The sequence below is a fragment of the Chiloscyllium plagiosum genome, unplaced genomic scaffold (genome assembly GCF_037043375.1).
Source record: "Chiloscyllium plagiosum isolate Xiang-an unplaced genomic scaffold, Cpla_swu_hap1 HiC_scaffold_34, whole genome shotgun sequence".
NCBI classification, from domain to species: Eukaryota; Metazoa; Chordata; class Chondrichthyes; order Orectolobiformes; family Hemiscylliidae; genus Chiloscyllium; species Chiloscyllium plagiosum.
The window spans coordinates 44520919-44544517 of NW_028270172.1; the positions used below are offsets into that span (position 1 = coordinate 44520919).

Consider the following 23599-nt stretch of genomic DNA (forward strand, 5'->3'; position numbering starts at 1 on the left):
AAAGCCAGTGCCGGTGATAATTGGAGAAACATATTACCACTAAGAATTTAAGGATATTGCAAATTGCACTACGCTTGCCAATACAGGACATCAACTAAAACAGTCATGATCTCCGTTTCAACTATAAGAACACAGCATTACAAGAACTTTTTAAACTGTATATTCTTGAATTGAATCAAATGAGCTTTATTGTCACGTACTCAAATGAGTACAGTGAAAAGGTTCCAGTCACTGCATTACAGCACCATTCTAGGTACTCGGGTACAGGTACTCAAGGTCAAATTCTTAGGAAACAAAACAAAATAGAAAATTAAAGAAATAAGTAGTCCAGCATTGTAGGTCGTAGGAATAAATTAGAAAAATAAAGAAGTTAAAGATCAGATTATCAATCTTTCTGACGTAGTCCATGCCGGCACCTAACATAAAGGGGCACATCCAGTGTCTTGCTGCTGCCTGCACTGGGCCCACCATTGTAGGAGTTGCTCCACTTTAGGCACCATCTCTTCGTTGCTGGGCCCACTTCACTGACACCCAGCACTCTCCCTGTAACTAAGAGTCTCTGGCTCCACTGCCAGGCCAGGCCATTGCCAGGCCTTGAGTCCCACTTTGGCTGCAGATGTTCTTCATCTTTATATTGAATTAGATCCTCTCCCTCTTTTAAACTTAGACCTAATTTGGCTTGTGTTTTGCTTGTTATGTTTGACTTTTTTTTTGCAGAGTTAGTAACAAAATTTCTGTTTCTTTCACTTGCATTTGGTTCCTTAATTGTGACCAAGTGACTACATTTTGATTGAAATGTGATGTAACCCCATGCTAAAAAAAATTTAAAATCTTTCTTGTGGCTAACTGAGACTATGTTGAAAATGGGGAATGGATTCAGTCTGCCTTACATAGTCCTAACAATGGAAACTAAAATCTCAGCAAATGAAAAATCATCTGATTTACTGTGAGCTTATTTTAAGGTCCTGGTGGAGACTAATTCCATCCCACAAATTTTATGTATTTAGTCATTTAATATGTTTTTAGTTTGGAGTCCAAACTCTGATATCTAATAAAGTTTTTGATTGATAATATTTTTCCAGGTATCTTCTCTTTGCAAGTTCAGAAGTTGACCATGTGTTGTCTAACCGAAAATGAATTTAAAGATGACAAGGAATCTTAACCAAAATCTATTGAAAACTGTTCCACATACATGGTACTAGGTATGGTTTGTACAGATACCCAATTCTTCTGTTGTTAAACCAATGTGACTCATGACTTGAATCTAGCATACTTTAAATTTGACAATCAAAATACTACATCTCGTGATTGGACTATTTCTCTGGTATTAATTATTTTGGAATACTGCTTTTTCCTCTTTTTTTATGGAAGTAAATAACAGACTTATTATAAATATTGGTGCTTTCATTTTGGACTGTGTATTTTCTCCTGCAATGGACTGTTGACTTTGGTCACTTGCTGTTGGGTTTAATGATGGTGTAAGTCCTGGAGTTGTGTGAAAGCTACTTTTGGAGCAATACAATGGTGGAAAGCCATAGCAAAGCTGGGAGTACAGATTCATTGGTGTGCAGAATTGTCTAATGGAAGCAGGAAATTCTGGATTAATTCCCTTTCCTTCCTAAAATTTCACCCCTTGACTTGGAGAAGGCATTTCTCCCTTTGCCCATTTTAGGACACTCTCCATAACTCACATTAATAGTGACCCAACACTTGGGTAATTACAGCAACATGAAGATTGCCATTTAAAATGATTTACATTGAATGTCTTATTTTGTTATAAAATGAAGAATACCTTATACAATTTTCCTCATTTGTTTTAACAAATGAGCCTGTCATTCATAAAGTTCTGAATCTATTCAGTCTTGCTTATCCAGAATATGGACACAGCCTAGTTCTGGAAAATTTTGTTTCAATAAGTACTTGTGATAGAAGAAGCTTCAACAGTGTGTCGTAGAACAATGCTGTGAAATATGAAGCAAGAACTCAATTAAAACAGCCAAGGGAAAAGGTTCAAAGTGCAGAGCATCAGATTTGCACAAATATTTGTCCAGTTAATACATTCCAATAAAGAAGGGGATTATATGGATTAGTCAAGGGTAGTTGGTTAGAGGAAAACGAGAAATGTTTACAATGAGGAAATGCAGTTTTTACGTAAACTTAAATATTTTAAAATGGCAACTCATCAAGTGACAATCACTGCCTGATCCTGTTCTCACCTACTGCCTACTCAGATGCAAATCCAGCAGAAGTCACAGTAGATTGATCAGGTCAAGGAGACTTGGTGGCCTTTCCCTTTCCTTGGCACAAGGGCCACTGGGGTACATCACAGTTACAACCCCATTGAAAACAACACTATGACTGAACTCACTTTTATAAGATAATCAAAAAACAGGGGAAAGTATTCATAACATCCTGTTTCAGGATTGGTAGGACCTGTATTTGTGTAGGGCCTGAAATATTTTTGCTAATTACAGTTGCTGGTTTATGAGGCTGTCAGGAATGTTACAATTGCAGCACTCTAGATCATAAACACTAGGGAAGATCACAACACTACAACATCTGAAATAAGGTGTGTTTCAAAAGAGAAGTTCTTTTATATAATTGCTCAACAATTTAATATTCAGCATTTAAACTGTTTACAGATCTACTTGTATCTATTCTGTGATAGGTACTAGGGTACTGCCACTTGTAGTGAATTATTCTGTTGTTTGGAGAGCTGTGCATTAGGAGCACAGGTCACTATTCTACACCACCTGTACAGTAGAGTCACTCCTAACATCCAATTCCTTACTGTCTGATCAATCTGTGTTACAACCTCTTGACCCCCAGCTCCGTCCAATCTACTTCAGTATAGTTTTGATGCAAATCGATTTACTGATCTTGTGACACAAATTGGTTCCTTTTTGTATACCTTGGCCAGTTTATTCTCCATTTCATTTACCAAGATTAGTAATGCATTGTTTAAATATGTATTTTCTATTAATTCAGCGAGAGGTGACTTTGATTTCTCATCCCATTCACTCCAAAACTCCTAACTGTGTGCGTAGGTGGGGACATTTAAGTTTGAATTCAGTGTGTTAATGCCTGATTTGCAAATCTCTTTTCTAGTGTCTTGAACTATTTCAATACGGTCACACATTAGGCTGGGTATATTATGTAACCCATAAACTGAATGTTTCAGACTGTTCACTATTTGATTCATGAGGTATCAGTAGAGATTCTGTTTTCGTTTACAGATAACATTTCAAATACAAATTGTTTCCATTTTCTATCCCTTTGCTCTATCTGTACCTTTAAGCATAAAGTGTGAACCAATAGTACTGATCCGTTTTGTATTGTAATGCGTTTATTTTACTAAAATTGTTTCAGATTCCAGGGAAGCCAGACAAGTATATTGTTGGCTGTTAATGATCTTAAGAACTTACTGCTAGTTTTTGCTATGTAATTGTTATGTAATTTTCATGTTGGTTTATGTGATTGCAGATGATTGCAATTTTTTTTGTCACTACACAGTGCAGTGACTTTTTTCTAGATGTTACAAATAGTAATAAAAAGATTATAACAGCATACAAGTGCATTGTGTCATGGTTATTAAAACAGTCCTTATGAAAGGTCAAGCCAGAAACGTCAACTCTTTTGCTCCTCAGATGCTGCCTGACCTGCTGTGTTTCTTCCAGTGCCACATTTTATTGACTCCAACAATACTTCAATGTCAAGCTATTGATATTTAGAACATCTATTACCTTCTGCCTTCAAAATGTCCCTTTCGCCTTAAATGAATGTGATTTCCATGAATTGAAATGTAAAGTCTCAATAGTCCATGCAGGTATGTAGCCATCTGCTTGGGTTGCACATTTTTCATCCTTGTTTCCTGTTGTACCACGATACATTGGAATTATGCAACTCTGGCCCTCATCTAGATAGCAAACAAAAGCAGAAACTGTATGCAAAAGGTGCGATGAACTTGTAAGGCAAGGTAGAAGAAACACTGAACAGGGAGAGATCAGCCTTTCTGCGTTAGGGCAGGCCCCTCGCCTGTAAGCAAGCGAGAGGTCACCCGCAACTGCTTCATCAGCACATGAGGATTTTTCTGGGTTCCCGTTTCTGGATTAAATGCTATTGTGATTAAGATACTCAAAAGAAAAGACCTGTGAAAAGAACAAAAAGTTTCATTTCTAAATACAACAAACAGGAATTTCAGCATCCCAGCATGCTGAACCTGGATGATTCTTAAGGTTGTGAGAGCTTTCTCCTTGGTTGTTTTGAGCCTAAAGATATTTGATTAAATATCTGTGATCCTTCTTCTGGTTTGCACCATATTACCACCTGCAGTGCTCTGTTCCACACTGTAACGCTGTAATGTGGCAACAAGTAAACCCTAAGGTGCACATAATCTGTATAACATTATAAAATATTTAAAATTTGACAATATAAATAAAGAGCATATACTCAATTCTAGTTCAAAAAGACCCTTTAAAAAGTGAATTTATTAGCAGTAAAGACAATCCATGACTCTCGAACAAGATGAACCTGGAAGTCCATGCATCCTAACCTGTTGGAGATGGATTCAACAGGCACACGGTGGGACTTGTAATCACCACATCAGCCAGCAGCTCTAGCAGTCTCCGTAGCATCAGACTTCAAGCAGGAAGAACAGCAAAATACTTTAGCCTAATAGCCAAAGACTTAGTTTAGTCTATTAGTGCAGAAAGAGATCAGGCAGTTTAAGGAGGGAGATGGTTGGATGGATTTTGGAAGCCAGGCAGGAAAACTCAAAGTGGGGTTATCATTTTGTTGGGTGGGGGGTCCCCCCCGATGCCTGCAGTGTGCCCTGCACAAAAGAAAATCACCACCTTCCAGCCTTTTTATTAGTTGCATTAAGCAAAGTAGAGTTCTTATTTTAGTCAGTTTGCTTACAGCAAACGTATTATGTTTTTTTAATTCACTCAGGCATGAGTGTTGCTGGCTGGCCAGCATATATTGCCTGTCCATAATTGCCCTTGAGAAGGTGGTGGTGTGTTGCAGTCTGCATACTGTAGGTAGACCCAAAATGCCATGAGTGAGGGAATTCCAGGATTTTGACCCAGCAACACTGAAGGAAGGAAGATTTACTTCCAAGTCGGGATGGTGAGTGGCTTGGAGGGGAACTTGAAGGTGGTGGTGTTCCCAAACATCTGCTGCCCTGTCCTTCTAGATGGAAGTGGTCATGGATTAGAACATGCTATCCAAGGACTTTTTGTGAATTTCTGCAGTGCATCTTATAAATAGAACAGAGGGCAGCTACTGATTGTCAGTGATTGAGGGAGTGGATGTTTGTGGATGTGCTGCCAATCAAGTGGTCTGCTTTGTCCTGAATGGTGTCAAATATCTTGAGTATAGTTGGAGCTGCACCCATCCAGGGCAAGTGGGGAGTATTCCATCACACTCCTGACTTGTACCTTGTAAATGGTGGACAGATTCTGGGGATTTGGGAAGTGAGTTATTCACCACAGCATTCCTAGCTTCTGACCTGCTCCTGTAACCACTGTGTTCATGAGTTTCTGGTCAATGGTAACCCCAATGATGTTGATAGTCGGGATTCAGTGACAGTAACACCATTAAATAAAGAGGGTTAGTGGTTGATCGTCTCTTATTGGTAATGGGTCGTTGCCTGGCATTTGTCAAGTGCTAATGTTACTTTCCATTTGTCAGCCCAAGCCTGGATATTGTCCAGATCTTGTTGCATTTGAACATGAACAGCTTCAGTATTCAGGCAACCCAGGATGACTAATAGATTTAGTCGTAGGAGAACATTCAATAATATCAAGAGAACAAATGTTGAGAAAACTGAAAGGAAAAGGACAGGAGTGTATCAGGAGAAGATCACAAGGAGAGCTTGGCAGATTGAGATGCTTAAGATCTCTGTACAATCAAACCAAAACTGCATTGGAAGTATAATTAGTGAGTTACAAATTTTACTTGTATAATTGCATTATCCAAGACATTCAGAACCTGGCACACTTTACAGCTGCCAAAATAACTATTTTTTCCTTTTGAGGAGGAAAATCTCTTTCCTCAAGTCTGTTAGCTTACTACAATGTGAGAATCATGCCAACTGAATGATCTTTGTTTTGCTAGATACAAAATTAACTGAGGGATAGGAAACGGAGATTGGTTAATGGGTATTTGTCAGGCTGGAGCTCCCCATGGGATGGTATTTGGAACAAAAACATTAGGAACAAAAATTGCTGGAAAAACTCAGAAGGTCTGGCAGCATTTATGGAGAGAAAGCAGAGTCAATGTTTCAAGTCAAGTGATCCTTCTTCAGAAGAGTCTCCTGTAGATCTTCAAAAAGACATTGACACCTGGTGGAGTAGGTCGATGGACTACCCCTCCCTAGTCAGCCTATCTACATATCGACTCAGGGATCCTTCTGGACACACCTGGTGGAGTTCAATGCAGAGAACTGTGAAGTGATAGACTTTGATACAAAACATGAAGAGATTGCATGAAGTGTACTATTCTAAGTGATGTGCAGGAACAGGGAGACCTGGCTATGTGTACGTAAGTCTTTACAGGTGACAAGATAGGTGGAGAGAGCTGTTAAGAAATCTTGCAGTATTCGAGGCTTAATTAATAGGGGATTGAATACAAGAGCAAGGAAATTAGAACTTGAGCATGGATCAGTACTTGGAGCTACGATGTTGTGGTCATAATGGACACATGGAATTCACAGGGGCAGGAATGGTTGCTGGATGTTCCAGGGTTTAGATCCTTTAAAAAGAACAGGGAGGGGAATAAAAGAGGAGGGGGAGTAGCATTGTTAATTAGGGAGTGCATCACAACTGCAGAAGAGGAGGTTGTTGAGAAGGGTTAGTCTATTGAGTCAGTATGTGTAGAAGTTAGTAACAGGAAAGGAGCAGTCACTTTATTGGGTGTTTCCTATAGACTGCCAAAAAGGAGCAGAGAGATGGAAGGACAGATTCGACAGCAGATCTTGGAAAGGTGCAGATGTAACACAGTTGTTGTTATGGGTGACTTCAACTTCCCCAATATTGATTGGAACCTCCTTAGTGCAGATGGTCGAGATGAAGTTGATTTTGTCAGGTGTGTCCGGGAAGGATCCCTGACTCAATATGTAGGTAGGCTGATAACGGAGGGGGAAGGCCATACTGGATTTGGTGCTAAGCAATGAGCCAGGCCAGGGGTCAGATCTCTCGGTAGGAGAGCATTTCGATGACAGTGACCACAACTGCCTCACCTTTACCATAGCCGTAGAGCGGGATAGGAACCAACAGTAAGGGATGGCGTTTAACAAGGGAAGGGGAAATTATACTGCTACTAGACTGGAGCTGTAGCGTATAAATTGGGGACAATTGTTCTATGGGAAATGCACAACAGAAATGTGTTGGCTGTTTAAGGAGCACTTGTTGCGAGTGTTGGATAACGTCCCACTGAGACAGGCAAGGAACGGTAAGGTGAAGGAACATTGGATGACAACAAGAAGGAAGCTTAGTTAAGGTTGAGGAAGCGATGATGTGGCACAGCTTTAGAGGATTACAGGGTAGCTAGGAAATAACTCAAAAATGGACTGAGCAGAGCTAGGAAGGGGCACGATAAAGCCTTGGCAGGAAGGATTAGGGAAAACCCAAAGGTGTTCGACACTTAATGTGAGGAATAAGAGAATGATCTGAGAGAGATAGGGCTGATCAGGGATAGTGGAGGGAACTTGTGCCTGGAGTCTGAAGAGGTGGGGAGGCCCTAAATGAGTGTTTTGCTTCAGCATTCACTAAAGAGAGGGACCATGTTGATAGTGAGAACACCATGATGACCAAGTAAATAGGTTTGAACAAATTGATATTAAGAAAGTGGATGTGCTAGAAATTCTGGGAAGCATCATGATAGATAAATCCTCAGGGCCTGCCCAGATATATCCAAGTGTTAATACGGGAAGTGAGGAATGAGACTACTGTGCCTCTGGTGATAATCTTTGCATCCTCACTCTCCACAGGAACAGTACCGGATGATTGGAGGGAGGCGAGTGTTGTTCCTCTGTTCAAGAAAAGAAATAGGGAAATCCCTGGGAATTACAGACCAGTTAGTCTTACATCTGTGGAAAGCAAGGTACTGGCAAGGTTTCTGAGAGATAGGATTTATGACTATTTGGAAAAACATAGTTTGATTAAAGATAGCCAGTATGGCCTTGTTAGGGACAGGTCGTGGCTCACAAGTCTTATTGAGTTCTTTGAGGATGTAACGAGACAAGTTGACGAAGGTCTGTGGTGTATATGAATTACAGTAAGGCATTTAATAAGGTGCCCTACAGTAGGTTCATTCAGAAAGTTAGGAGATATGGGATACAGGGGAATTTGGATGTCTGGATACAGAATTGGCTGGCCAGAAGAAGCCAGTGAGTGGTAGTGGATGGAAGGGATTCTGCTTGGAGGTCAGTGACCAGTGATGTCCTGCAGGGATCTGTTTTTGGGCCTCTGCTCTTTGTAGTTTTTATAAATGACTTGGATGAAGAAGTAGAAGGGTGGATTAGTAATTTTGCCGATGGCACAAAGGTCGGTGTTGTAGATAGTGTGTCGAGGGCTGTTGCAGGCTACAAGACATTGACAGGATGCAGAGCTGGGCTGCAAAGTGACAGATGGAGTTCAACCTGGATAAATGCAAAGTGATTCATTTTGGAAGGTTGAATTTGAATGCTGAATACTATGGAAAATAAGGAGTGTGAAAGCATGGGAAGGGTTAAAGCATGAAGACCACTGGCAATCTGTGGTCTGTGGAAGGCAGGATGGGATAAGAATAGTGGAATGCTCTTACACCAATAAGCAGAGTAAGGTCACTATGGCGAGATGTAAAGCAGTAAAGGTAGTCACCCTGTTATGTGTCAATATGACAAGATTGGGACCATAAATATTTGGGACATGACATTAAATATCTAATTAATAGTAGAGTCAGCTTGAGACAGGAAACTATTGTAATAGATGGAATAGCTAAATATCTAATCGTGACAGGTTAGTCTGGAATGGAAGATCGCTAGGAGAGATGATAATAAATATCTAACCGTGACATTAGAATAACATTAAGTAGAATGTACAACTAAAGAGATAATGGGAACTAACATCACTGGTTTATTGTGTAGCTAGAGTGAGGTACTTAGCTTATCAGCATGTCCAACGTTATTAATCAAACAGAAACATGACATTAAACGACCCTGGGGGTTTGTGGGCATTCGAGAATCTGCTTTCTCAGTGTCACGGTTTTTTGTTTGCAAATAAAAGACCTGCTTCTTGAAGAACTCTCTGCATCTCCTGGTGATTCTGTACATTTTCTCCACCACAATAAAGAGTTAAATGCAGGATTCTTGGCAGTGTGGAGGAACAACAGAAACTTGGGATCCATATACATAGATCCCTCAAATTTGCCACCCAAGTTGATAGGGTTGTTAAGAAGGTGTGTGGTGTTTTGGCGTTCATTAACAGGGGAATCGAGTTTAAGAGCTGTGAGGTTTTCTAGCAGTTCTACAAAACTCTGGTCAGACCACACTTGGAATATTGTGTCCAGTTCTAGTCACTACATTGTTGGAAGGAGGTAGATGCTTTAGAAATGGTGCAGAGGAAATTTATTAGGATACTGCCTGTATTGGAGGGCTTGTCCTATGAAGAGAGGTTGAGTAAACTAGGGCTGTTCACACTGGAGAGAAGGAAGAGAGGTGACTTGATAGAAGTGTACAAGGTAATGTGAGGCATAGAGTAGATAGTCAGAGACTTTTCCCCATGGCAGAAATGGCTGTCATGAGGGGTCATAATTTTAAGGTGATTGGAGAAAGGTTTAGCGGAAATGTCAGAGGTAGGTTCTTTACACAGAGAGTGGTGGGTGTGTGGAATGCACTGCCAGTGGTGGTAGTAGAGTCAGAGACATTAGTAACATTTCAGCGGCTGCTGGACAAGCACATGGATAACAGTAAACTGAAGGGTATGTAGGTTAAGTTGATCTTAGATTAAGATAAATGCTTGGCACAAAATAGTGGGACAAAAGGCCTGTACTGTGTATTTAATGTTATGTAAGGTGCAAGTTAGAACACATCTGGAGTTTGTGTACAGTTCTGGGTGCCACATTATAGAAAGGATGTGAATACATTGAAGACAGTGCAGAAAAGGTACAAGGGATGAGACATTTTAGTTATGAGGAAAAATTTGGAAACATTGGCACTGTCTTCCTTGGAGAGGAGAAGGCCAAGAGGGGATTGGATAGAAGTATTCAAATTCATGGACGGTCTTAACAGAGAGGAAAAGGTGAAAATATTCCTGCTTGTGAATGGATCAAGAACCAGAAAAGATATTTTAAAATGTTTTGCAAAAGAAGCAAATAACGCTCAGAAAAAAAAATGTTTTCATTCAGCGACGTTAGAGTGTGGAATGCACTGCCTGGGAATGTGGTGGAAGCAGGTTCAATTGAGGCTTTCAAGGGAGAATTGGATAATTGTTTCTATTTAAATAATGTGCAGCATTACAGGGAAAATGCAGGAGATTGTCCCTCAATCAAAAGGTTAGAGAGCCATTGCAGACACAATGGCCTCCCGCATTGTAACAATTCAGTGACTCGCTGTTTTATTTCATTGTAGCACATTGTAGTTTTTATTCGGTTGCAACAATCTCAGCAATATACTGTCTCAACTGACGGGATTAACATTCTTTAGCAGCTGATGTTGAAGGCCTAAACTTAATCGCAGATCTCTGGGCGATGGCTGTTTGTTTACAGAAACAAACTTCAGAGTTACAAATTAATAAATCAAAATCAAGGTCAGGCAGGTTTAAAAGCTTGGTGTACAGGATTTTTCATTTTGGAATTAAAGTACAGTGACATGTAGTTTAAATATCATCCCATAGCCAGTGCCTAGGCCAGGTTAGCTCACATGATCGCACGCTTATTGTCTATGCAGTGAGTTGTGTGAGGGACTTGGTGAATCACATGTGGTGAACAATAAGGAGGGTCTTGCCCTGGTATGGGCTTCTGAGATCACATGCTATACTTCCAAATGTTGTCTATGCATTTCAGTCCTGTATGGATTATCACAATAAGAGTTTCCTTTTTTTTGTATATATAATTATATGATTAGTCAAGCCTATGTACATAATGGCTTTCACGTGAACACCTAGGCTCCCCGACAACAAACATAACCAACTTTTACAATTAGGTTTGAACTTTATTCACATAAGCTTATTTCTGTTCAAATGGGGGGGATATGGTGCTAAAACACAGACTGCTAACTTGGCCAACAGCAAGGGTTGCTGGTTACATTGGCCAAGTGAAATTCTGAAACTGTAAACACACACAGTGCAAACACTGCAGCCAGGTGCTAATGACATTAGCATAATGTCAAAGACAGCAGTTATCCTGGACAGACAAACCCACACTAACTTATCCACTAAAAGGAGGGTCCAGACAGAAACGCACCAGGCCCTGCTACACGAAGACATTAACAATAGCACACCATCCAAATGACTGACTGTTTTAACTATTAAAGTGTATCTCCCTGATTGGCGAAAACAATAAATTCCAGAAAACTATCTTAAACTTCTAAAAACAGGGTTCACCCCCAGACCTTGTGCTTAGAGGTCAGCATGGCAGGAGGCAGAGAAAGAGAGTGACTACATAAATCTACAAGGAACTCGGGGAGGTATTGTAACCTTAAGGGGTCAAACAGGGTCAGAGGTAGTATGTTTAGTATTAAAGGTTATTGTAACTTTGTTCCTAGTAACGCTGGGACTGTTTTGCATTGGGACCGACATGTGTTTGTATTGAATTGACTGCTTCGCTATTATGTCTATGCCTATCTAGCAGCTATAATATCAATCCCCAGACCAAGCTGCCTGCAGCCTTGACAATGTCCCAGAGAACAGTCGAAACCCTCTGGTTTATGCATGATCCAAACCCCAGACTGAATTTGTAATCTCCAACTGATTGACCAGAAAAGCCTGGCCTAATTGTACTTGAAAGAACACAGAAAAGAAGAGCACAGAACAAGCCCTTCGGACCACAATGTTGTTCCGCGGATTATTCCTAATCTAAAATAAAATAACCTAACCTACGCACTCCTCAATGCACTGCTGTCCATGTGCATGTCCAGCAGTCGCTTAAATGTCCCTAATGACTCTGCTTCCACCACCACCGCTGGCAACACATTCCATGCATTCACAACTCTCTGCGTAAAGAACCTACCTCTGGTATCTCCTCTATACCTTCCTCTAATATCTTAAAACTATGACCCCTCATGCCAGTCAGTCCTGCACTGGGGAAAAGTCTCTGGCTATTGACTCTATCCTCGCCTCTCATTACCTTGTATACCTCGATCAGGTCTCCTCTCTTTCTCCTTCTCTCCACAGAGAAAAATCCTATCTTGCTTAACCTCTCTTTGTCAGACAAGCCCTCCAATCCGGACAGCATCCTGATAAACCTTCTTTGCACCCTCACCAACACCCTATACAACTGCAACATCACATTCCTACTCTTAAACTCAATCCCTATAACAGTGAAGGACAAAATTCTACATGCCTTCTTAATTAGCTGTTGCACCTGCAAACCAACCATCTGTGATTTATGCACAAGGACACCGAGGTCCCTCTCTACAGCAGCATCGCGTCATAGAGATGTACAGCATGGAAACAGACCCTTCAGTCCAACCCGTCCATGCCAACCAGATATCCCCACCCAATATAGTCCCACCTGCCAGCATCCAGCCCATCTCCCTCCAAACCCTTCCTATTCATATACCCATCCAGATGCCTTTTAAATGTTGCAATTGTACCAGCCCCCAGCACTTCCTCTGGCAGCTCATTCCACACATGTACCACCCTCTGCGTGAAAACATTGCCCCTTAGGTCTCTTTTATATCTTTCCCCTCTCACTCTAAACCTATGTCCTCTAGTTCTGGACTCCCCCACTCCAAGGAAGAGATTTTGTCTGTTTATCATGCCCCTCATGATTTTGTAAACCTCTATAAGGTCACCCCTCAGCCTCCAATGCTCCAGGGAAAACAGCCCCAGCCTGTTCAGCCTCTCCCTGTAGCTCAAATCCTCTAACCCTAGCAATATCCTTGTAAATCTTTTCTGAACCCTTTCAAGTTTCACAACATCTTTCCGATAGGAAGGAGACCAGAATTGCATGCAATATTCCAACAGGGGCCTAACCAATGTCCTGTATGAATTTATTAAAGATTGCTTCTTACAGAGAAACTTTAATCAACCTCTATGCCAATTGACATGTAGATTAAAATCATCCATGGTAATTGCTGTACGATTTTTACAGGCATATGTTATTTGTTTCTTTTGTGCCCGTCCCAACGTGATGTTATTATTTGGTGGCCTACAGATCACTCCTGGCAGTGCCATTTTCTTAGAGTTTCTAACTTCCGCCCAAATGGATTCGGACTTACTCTCCATAGAACCTACACCATCTTTCACCACTTCCCTGATGTCATCCTGAAATATCGGAGCTACACCACCTTCTTTGTCTTCAATCCATCTTTCCAAGTAGTCTGACACCGCTGGATATTTAATTCCAAGTTGTGACCAACCAGTCTCTGTAATGGCTACTAAATCATATTCATTCAGACCCGAATTAGACCAACCCACCAGACTAGCCTCTGTGTTAACTACAGCAGTACCCACTGACTGACTGGAGTCTACTGTCAGCTCACGAAGTACGCCTTCCTATTCACACTCACACATTGCCACGGTCTTCATGAAGATTGACTGCATTTGCTCTGTATGTTTAATATTTTATTAATCAGTACAAATTATAAACAAACAGTTAACATGAACAGCCGTATACAAGAAACAGCAGGTTACAGGGAAAGGGGCGGCAAAGCCAGACCCTAAACCCCATCGTGCAACTGGTTCACAGGTAGATGAGGTAACATCGAATCCCACTTTCCATGATCAAGATGGGAACAGTGAACACAATCACATACAGGCAGCCCGATAAACCAAACAATAAAACAGTGCATGTAACACAGATACCCCTAGCAACCCAGCAAAGCACCCGGCCCTCCCGCCTTCCAGCCACGCAAAGGCAGCCCACCCCTACACTCCGTCTGGCTCTCATCCCATCCCATTCACCGTCTGGCCCTCGGTCCAACCCGTGCCCCGTCTGGCCCTCGGTCCAGCCCGTGCCCCGTCTGGCCCTCGGTCCGGCCCTTGCCCCGTCTGGCTCTCGGTCCGGCCTGACAGCGTTTGCTCTGTATGCTGCAGGCGTATACAAGCATGGTTGCTGTGCAACAAGAGATATCCTCTCCATATCTGAGTCAATAGCGGAGCTGGCAGCAAAAGTGAAGACCATGGACATTAGCAACATTTGATGAAAACATAAGCAATGAGTTCACCTGGACTATAGGTGGAAGACCAAGCTGACAGACACGTAGCAATTAGATGTAATTGACTTTCTGATGCATGGAGTATCTCGATTAAGCAGAAATGAATTGGGAAGATGCAGTTAATTTTAGAGTTGCACAATTAATGAGATGCAAATACAAAAAGGTAGACTTCTCGCCACCTGACAGAAAAATGTCGACTCTCCTGAGGAGGGCAAACAGACTCTATAATGTTTGCGGATATAGGCAAACTTGGTTATGGAAAGGATACAAGGTCAGATACACAGTCCCTGTCAAATAGAATGCTAAGGCTGTAACCAGTCTTTTTCAGCCTCAGTCAGTGGTTAGGGAGACAGGTAACATTAGAAGTTTGGAGTCAGAGGTTACGGGAGAGTGAAAAAGCGAAGGTTTTAATCTTTCCAATATTTAATTGTAGACAATTTCTGCTCAGATTACACATCAGACAGGGTTGGAGGGTAATGGTGAGGAAGTGGATGCAGTTAGTGTTCATAAAGGAATAATACGTTTTTCTTGTAAATCAAGACATGGTTCATCTCAGCCTTCTCCTCGCATTAGAGGTGCCTGTCCTCAACCATTTCAACCATTCCTGCTCTGTCCAGAGCTGTAAGAAACTGCAGAAGCTGGTGTGAACAGCCCAGACCTTCACGGGAGCCAATCTTCCATCCATGGTCTCCATTTACATGGCTCATTGCTATGGAAAGGCTACCAACATTATCAAAGATTCATCGCACCCCGGTATTGCTCTCCGACACCCCCTTCTGTCAGGAAGATGATACAGAAGCTTGAACACACACCAGCAGATTCAGGAACAGCTCCTTCCTGGCTGTTATTTGACTGATGAATGGACTCTCTCACTTCAAATAACACTGATCTTGCGAATGTTGATCTTGCCTAGTGCACGTCCTGTGCAACATAGCCTGTATGCCTCTGGCTTAAGTTTTTTTATTCACCCTATGATCTGTATGTCCTTGCTTACTATAATCTGCCTGCACTGCTTGTAAAAAAGGCTGCTGTTACCAACACTGCACCTAGGTACATGTAACAACAAAAAATCAAATCAGTTTACTCCACATGATGTGGAGAAGCAACTGAATGCAATGGATACAGTAAAATCATGGACCCTGTCAAAATACCAGCTGTAATACCAAAACCTTGTACTGTTCACTTTGCAGTACCTGATCAGTTTTGTTGCAACACTGGTATCTAACCAACAATGTGGAAATTTTCCCAGATATGTTCCTTCCATTAAGAGCTGGACAAATCCAATATGACCTATTACTAACCCACCAGTCTCACTCTCACCAATCAACAAACTGATGGAAGGTGCCATCAACAATGATATCAAAAGGCACTTATTCAGTACTAGCCTGCTCACTGATGCTCAGCTGATCTCCACTAGGGCCACTGTAATCATACTGTAACCTTGGGCCAAAAGAGCTGAATTCCGGAGGTTTGGGGAGAGTGACTGCTCTTGACTTCAAGGCAGCATTTGATTGAGCATAGCACCAGAGATTCCTCACAAAATGAGAATCAGAAGGAATACTCCTCAAAGGTGGAGTCATACCTAGCACAGGAAAGATGGGTGTAATTGTTGAAAGCCCATGACACCTCAGGAGAAAGTCCTTAGGTCCTAACCCTAACTACCTTCAATTACCCTTTTATGACTCCCCCCCCCCCCCCACACACACACAACGTAAAGTGGGGATGCTAGCTGATAACTGCATTGTGTTTAGTATAAGTTGAGAGTCTTCAGATATTGATGCAATTGCTGCCTGCATTTATATTGTTCAGGGGCCACATTGCCTGCAATACCATGGCAGCAGTCGATTCAGTCAATGCCCTACCACAAGGCAATTAGGGATGGGCAATAAAAGCTGGTTTAGCTAGTGACACCCACATCCTATAACTAAATTAAAATTAAACAAGACTTCTAAAATAAACTCTCTTTTCCAAGTTTCATCATAGCAAACAGGCACCAGGAGGGCACAGGATGTGCATGCTTTCCTTGAGTAAATGTTAAATTCCCAAAATCTCTAGCCCAAGACTGCCCAAACTGTAGAAGAAACATTTGCAAAGATGTCAAATATTCCAAGCATGCCTGGAAGGTGGAGGTCAAATGCAAAGAGCAGAAGGAGTTTTCAAAAACCCTCGCATCTTACCCACTTACCTCATCACCTGCCTGTTTGTGCCAGTGTGTGCAGATCTGGCGCTGGATTGCTAACTCACCTCAGTAGCCCCAACACACAAGTGGGAGAAAGGCATCCTTTACTCCAAAGGGTCTGTCAAGAATGGAATAGAGAAGGAGACAGCACAATGGGTGGCACAGTGGCTCAGTGGTCAGCACTGCTGCCTCATAGCACCAGGGATCCTGGGGTTAACTCCGGGCACCTGTCTGTGTGCAGTTTGCACATTCACCCTGTGTCTGCATGGTTTTCCACTGGGTTCTCCAGTTTCCTTTCGCAGTTAAAAGATGTGCAGGTTCGGTGATTTGGCCATACTAAAGTGCCCATAATGTCCCAAGACATGGTGGATTAGCCATGGGAAATCAGGGTTAAAGGGATCAGGTGGCTTTGGGTGGGTTGTCCTTTGGAGGGGTGGTGCGGATTTGATGGGCCGAATGGCCTGCTTCCACACTGTAGGGATTCTATCATTCTATAAGTTGGATTCAGCAAGACCTGGGCAATTGTTCAGGCTTGGGCTGATAAATAGCAAGTAACATTCTTGCCACTTTTAGTTGTCAGGAAATGGCCATGTTGAACAAGAGTGAATCTAACCACCTTTTAACATCAGTATTATCAATGCCGGATACTCGATCATCAATATTCTTTCGATTATTACTGACCAGATTCATAACTGGATCAGCCTTATAAAATAATGTGGGGATGAGACAATTCAGTGGCTGGTAATGTTGTTGTGAGTACCTCACCTCCTGTTATCCTAATGCTATCCACAAAGCATAATTTGGGACTATGATGGAATTCTTTCCATTTACCTGGATGGATGCAACTCCAATAACATACAAGAAGCTTGACACCATCCAGGACAAATCAACACACCATATCCCATTCACCAGCTTAAAGATTCACTCCGTCTACCACCAGTGCACAGCAGCAGGTGTACCATATATGTGATGTAGTATACCTCACAAAGTGTCCTTCAATTGTACATTCCAAACCTGTAACCACTACACTGAGACAAGGGCAGCAAGTGCATGGGAACACCACCATCTGCAATCTCCCTCCAACCCACATGCTATCCTGACTTGGAAATATAGCACTGATCTTTCACTATTATTGGGTCAAACTCCTGGCATTCATTTCCTGCCAGTTCAGTGCTCACCAATATCCTCTCCAGGGTAACTGCAGATAGGCAACAAATGTTGAGTTCTCTGTTGAAAGTGACATCAGATTACTTTAGATTAGATTAGATTCCCTACGGTGTGGAAACAGGCCCTTTGGCCCAACAAGTCCACACCGACCCTCCAAAGAGTAACCCATCCAGATTCATTCCCCTACATTTCCCCTGACCAATGCACCTAATGTATAAATCCCTGAACACTATGGGCAATTTACCATGGCCAATCCACCTGACCTGCACATCTTTGGACTGTGGGAGGAAACCGGAGCACCAGGAGGAAACCCACGCAGACACGGGGAGAATGTGCAAACTCCACACAGACAGTCGCCCGAGGCTGGAATCGAACCCGGGTCCCTGGTGCTGTGAGGCAGCAGTGCTAACCACTGAGCCACCATGCTGCCCTCTGATTGATAAAAGGACAATTTTTTTAAAATAGCATATTAGAGTATGGAACGCCCACTCAGAAACCATGGGGTAAGCATACCGGCTTAGAAAAGGAAAAGAGTTACATTTTTTGAATAAGTTATAATTAAAGCATTCAGGGAACTGAGACTGAATGTTTAAATGACTCATAAAACTGAAATACATGGAGTGGACTGAAAGCCATCTTCCTGTGCTGATATGTTTTATTGGGTATATTTGTGGTCTTTCTGGCCTGAAAACAGTAGACAATGATCTGTCACTCAACCGTCACCATGGTGACTGTGACCACATTACATCTTCCTCCTTTTGCCCTCTTGGTTCACAATCATTTCTGGGTTATTGTTTATATCCTTCACAGTGAAGGCAGTCCATTTCATCCACCATTTCCTTATTTTCTATTATTAATTCCTCAGGCTGACTCAAAAGGATCAAAGCTCATTTTATTTATTTTGCTTGTTAAACACCTGTTGAGATTCGCACTGATTTCACGCAAACTCCAATTTCACTGTGATTATTATTTTTGATATTTTTTGCTGTTCTTTATATTCTGCCCAATCTTCCAACTTGCCGTTCACCTTTGTGAACTTTTACACTTTTTCTTTCAATTTGATGCTATTGTTGGCTTCTTTAGTTGTCCTTGGACAGCGCATCGTTTGGAGTCTTTCCTTCTCACTGGGAAGTGCCTTTTCGGATATTCTGAAATGGCTACTTAAATGTCTGCCACTGCATCTCTATTGGTTTATCCCTTAAATCCAGTTCACTTTAGCCAGCAATGTCTTCATGTCCCCATAATTGATCTTATTTAAACTTCAAATGCTAGTCTTAGATTTCTCCCTCAAACTGTATATGATATTCAATCATAATTGATCACTGCTACTTAGGGGCTTCTTCAGTATGAGGATATTAATGAATCTGGTCTCATTGCATGTTACTAAATTGAGAAGATCATTCTCTCTAGTTTACTATAGAATGTGCTTATGTAAAAACTGTCCTGAAAATATTCCAAGAACTCATTGTCTTTGTTAACTATGCCAATTTGATTTGTCTAATCTATATGTTAATCACAAGGGCCCTCAGATGGTGCAGTGGTAATGTTCACTGGGAGACCCAGCTTTCCGGTCCTACCTGATCCAGGTTAATTAGAAAACAATAAGTTCTGTAGAGCGTAATCACCCATAGTTATCACGCTGCCTGTCCCACCAGCCTTCATCATGTCATGTGATGCTGCATTACTTCTTGTGATTATTTCCACAGTGTCTTATTCACTTTTCACACAGTCAGACTTTATCCTTTATATGACAGCCACATGCCTTTAACAAGTTTCTGCTAATTTTCAGCTAGCTTTATAATCTCTGTCCATGTGACTGTTCATATTGTTATAACTTTTGGTTTCTTTGACCTTTCCCACTGTTAAGGTCAGTTTAAGCTTTAGTTTCTGAGTTTATCCTAACATTCGTTTTTCAAAAAGAGTGCAACACTTGCAGTCCATCAGTCCTTTGGTACCACCCTGTATCTAGGGATTATCCCAGTGGCTCTGTGATTTCCTGTTTACTGCTCTTGGGACATCTGAATGCATCTTATGGAACATAGAACATTACAGCGCAGTACAGGCCTTTTGGCCCTCGATGTTGCGCCGCCCTGTCATACGAATCTGAAGCCCATCCCACCTACACTATTCCATGTACGTCCATATGCCTGTCCAATGACGACTTAAATGCACTTAAACTTGGCGAATCTACTACTGTTGCAGGCAAAGCATTCCATACATTTACTACTCTCTGAGTAATGAAACTACCTCTGACATCCGTCTTATACCTATCTCCCCTCACTTTAAAGTTGTGTCCCCTCGTGCTTGCTGTCCCCATACTTGGAAAAAGGCTCTCCCTGTCCACCCTATCTAACCCTCTGACTATCTTGTATGTTTCTATTAAGTCACCTCTCAAACTTCTTCTCTCTAATGAAAACAGCCTCAAGGCCCTCAGCCTTTCTTCGTCAGACATTCCTTTCATACCAGGCAACATCCTAGTAAATCTCCTCTGCACCCTTTCCAAAGCTTCCACATCCTTCTTATAATGCGGGGACCAGAACTGTACACAAAATCCATATACACCACATCAACCAGTTTACTCTCATCTACCTGTTTGGTCACTTTGTCAAAAAACTCAATAAGATTCGTTAGGCACCACCTACCCTTCACAAAACCGTGCTGACTGTCCCGATCAGATTATTCTTTTCTAGATGGTTATAAATCCTATCTCTTATAACCTTTTTCAACACTTTACCAACAACTGAAGTGAGACTCACTGGTCTGTAATTACCAGGGTTGTCTCTACTACCCTTTTGAACAAGGGAACCACATTTGCTATCCTGCAGTCCTCAGGCACTATTCCTGTAGACAATGATGATTTGAAGATCAATGCCAAAGGCTCGGCAATCTCTTCCCTTGCTTCCCAGAGGATCCTAGGATAAATCCCATCCAGCCCAGGGGACTTGTCTATTTTCACACTCTGTAGTATTTCTAATATATCTTCCTTGTGAACCTCAATCTCTTCTAGTCTAGGTGCAAGTATTTCTGTATCTTCCTCGCCAACATTTTCATTTTCTATAGTGAACACTGTCGAAAAATATTTATTTAGTGCTTCCCCTATCTCCTCCGACTCCACACACAACTTTCCACTATTACCCTTGATTGGCCCTAATTTAACTCTCGTCATTCTTTTACTCCTGACATACCTATGGAAAGCCTTAGGGTTAACCCTGATTCTATCCGCCAACACCTTCTCATGTCTCCTCCTGACTCTTCTGAGCTCTCTTTTTAGGTCTTTCCTGACTTCCTTGTAACCCTCAAGTGCCCTAACTGAGCTTTCACATTTTGTCCTAACATAAGCTGCCTTCTTCTTCTTGACCAGAGATTCCACTTCCTTAGTAAACCACGGCTCACGCATTCTATATCTTCCTCCCTGCCTGACAGGTACATACTTATCTAGGACACACAGGAGCTTTTCCTTGAATAAGCTCCACATTTTTAATGTGCTCATCCCCTGCAGTTTCCTTCCCCATTCTATGCTTCCTAAATCTTTCCTAATTGCATCGCAATTTCCCTTCCCCCAGCTGTAACTCTTGCTCGGTGGAGTACACCTATCCCTTTCCATCACTAAAGTAAACCTGACAGAATTGTGATCGCTGTCTCCAAAGTGCTCACCCACTTCCAAACCTAACACCTGGCCAGGCTCGTTACCCAGTACTAAATCTAAAGTGGCTTCGCCCCTTGTAGGCCTGTCTACATACTGTGTCAGGAAGCCCTCCTGCACACACTGGACAAAAACTGACCCATCTATAGTACTCGTACTGTAGTGATCCCAGTCAATATTTGGATAGTTGAAGTCCCCCATGACAGCTACCCTGTCTCTCTCACTCCTATCGAGAATCATCTTTGCTATCCTTTCCTCTACATCTCTGGGACTATTCAGAGGCCTATAGAAAACTCCCAGCAGGGTGACTTCTTTCCTGTTTCTAACCTCAGCCCATACTACCTCAGTTAACAAGTCCCCAAACATCCTTTCTACAACTGTAATATTGTCCCTGATCAACAATGCCACACCTCCCCCTCTTTTACCATCTTCTCTGTTCTTACTGAAACATCTGAATCCCGGAACCTGCAACAGCCATTCCTGTCCCTGCCCTATCCATGTCTCTGTAATGGCCACAACATCAAAGTCCTAGGTACCAACCCACGCTGCCAGTTCACCGACTTTATTTCGGATGCTCCTCGCATTGAAGTACACACACTTCAAACCAGGTTCTCGCTCGTCAGTGTCAGATACTTGATTTGGGAACTCCCTACTCTCATCCTCTTCTGTACCTCTCCTACAATTTTGGTCTTCTCTGGTTTTGATAACGTTCCAATTTTTTAAGTACAACCAATCTACCAATATCTCCTCTTCATCAATTTTTAGTCCAGCCAGTGTCTTAATGATCGTTTTTCTGCATAGTTAAAAATCACAAAAGCAGATTATAGTCCAACAGGTTTAATTGGAAGCACTAGCTTTCGGAGCACTGCTCCTTCATTAGGTGGTTGTGACAACTACCTGATGATGGAGCAGCACTCTGAAAGCTAGTGCTTCCAATTAAACCTGTTGGACTATAACCTGGTGTTTTGTGATTTTTAACTTTGTACACCCCAGTCCAACACTGACATCTCCAAATCATGACGACCATTTTTTCTGCATGACTTGGACAGTATCGTCTTCCTTCGCAAAATCAAGTACATTTGGTATGTCAACCTACTATCTCCATATTAAGTCATCTTAGAGCCATTGATTAGCCTCATTTCTCCTTTTCACACCCTTTTATCATTTTTAGGATTGAGAAGACTTTTGGGCTCCCTTTTCAGTTTACCTTCCAGTCTCTTCTCAACTCTTCCTCAGCCTCTCATTTCTTTTTCATTTCCATTCTCAGCTTTATAATATTCAGTCTGGTTCTTACTGGTATTACCAAGCTTTCATATGCCTCTTTTTTTTATTGCTTTATCTTACAGTTATCTCTTTCATGACCGAGGAGCTCTGATTTTGAATGAAGATCCCATTGTTCAACACCATAGTACCCCAACAGTGTGGAAACAGGCCATTTGGCCCAACAAGTCCACACTGACCCTCCAAAGAGTAATCCACCCAGACCCATTCCCCAACCCTATTACTTTACATTTACCCCTGACTAATGCACCTAATCAACATATCCCTGAACACTATAGGTAATTTAGCATGGCCAATTCATCTAACCTGCACATCTTTGGATTGTGGGAGGTAACCAGAGCACCCAGAGGAAACTCACGCAGGCACAGGGAGAATGTGTAAACTCCACACAGACAGTCATCCAAGGCTGGAATCAAACCTGGGTCCCTGGCGCTGTGAGGCAGCAATGCTAACCACTGAACCCCCATGCTGCCCCTATAGATATGGGCCATGTGCAGGCAGGTGGGCCAAGTTTAGTTGGGATTATGATCGGCAATGGATTGGTTGGACTGAATGGTCTGTTTCTGTGCTGTACGACTCTAGACTTTTTTCCTGAGGTGGATGTGGCAAGTTTGAAAATTTCTCAGCTCTGCACTCACTTCTGGGTCAAAACATTAGTTATAGGAGACCCCTGACCTGGTGAAGATCCTTATCCACTTTCTCTCCAGGATTGTTGTGGGTACTGAAAACAGTATAACTGAAAGCCTGCATATACCCTGTGGGACACCCACCCTTCAGCCTCCATATAGTTAGCTAATGCATAACTCTGTTGTGCATATCCCATCTCAGCACATGCTGTTCACCCATCACCTTCACTTGATCCTTGTTAAGCAACGCCTTCAGTTTACAACTCTCGTTTTGTTTTCAAGTGTCTCCATGGACTCACCTCCTCCATACATCTGTAGTCTTGTTCTGCTGTACATTGTACCAA

General features: G+C 42.0%; 1 protein-coding gene across 1 annotated transcript in view; it reads left to right on the top strand.

Moving 5' to 3' along the window:
- The window catches only part of LOC122564346 (Y+L amino acid transporter 2), a 144433-nt gene extending 141098 nt beyond the window's left edge, over positions 1 to 3335 (top strand). The window contains 1 exon segment of the mRNA XM_087978645.1: positions 1083 to 3335. Within this exon segment, the coding sequence (XP_087834771.1) occupies positions 1083 to 1162 (80 nt within the window). The 3' untranslated portion in view covers positions 1163 to 3335.
- The last annotated feature ends 20264 nt before the right edge of the window (positions 3336 to 23599 follow it).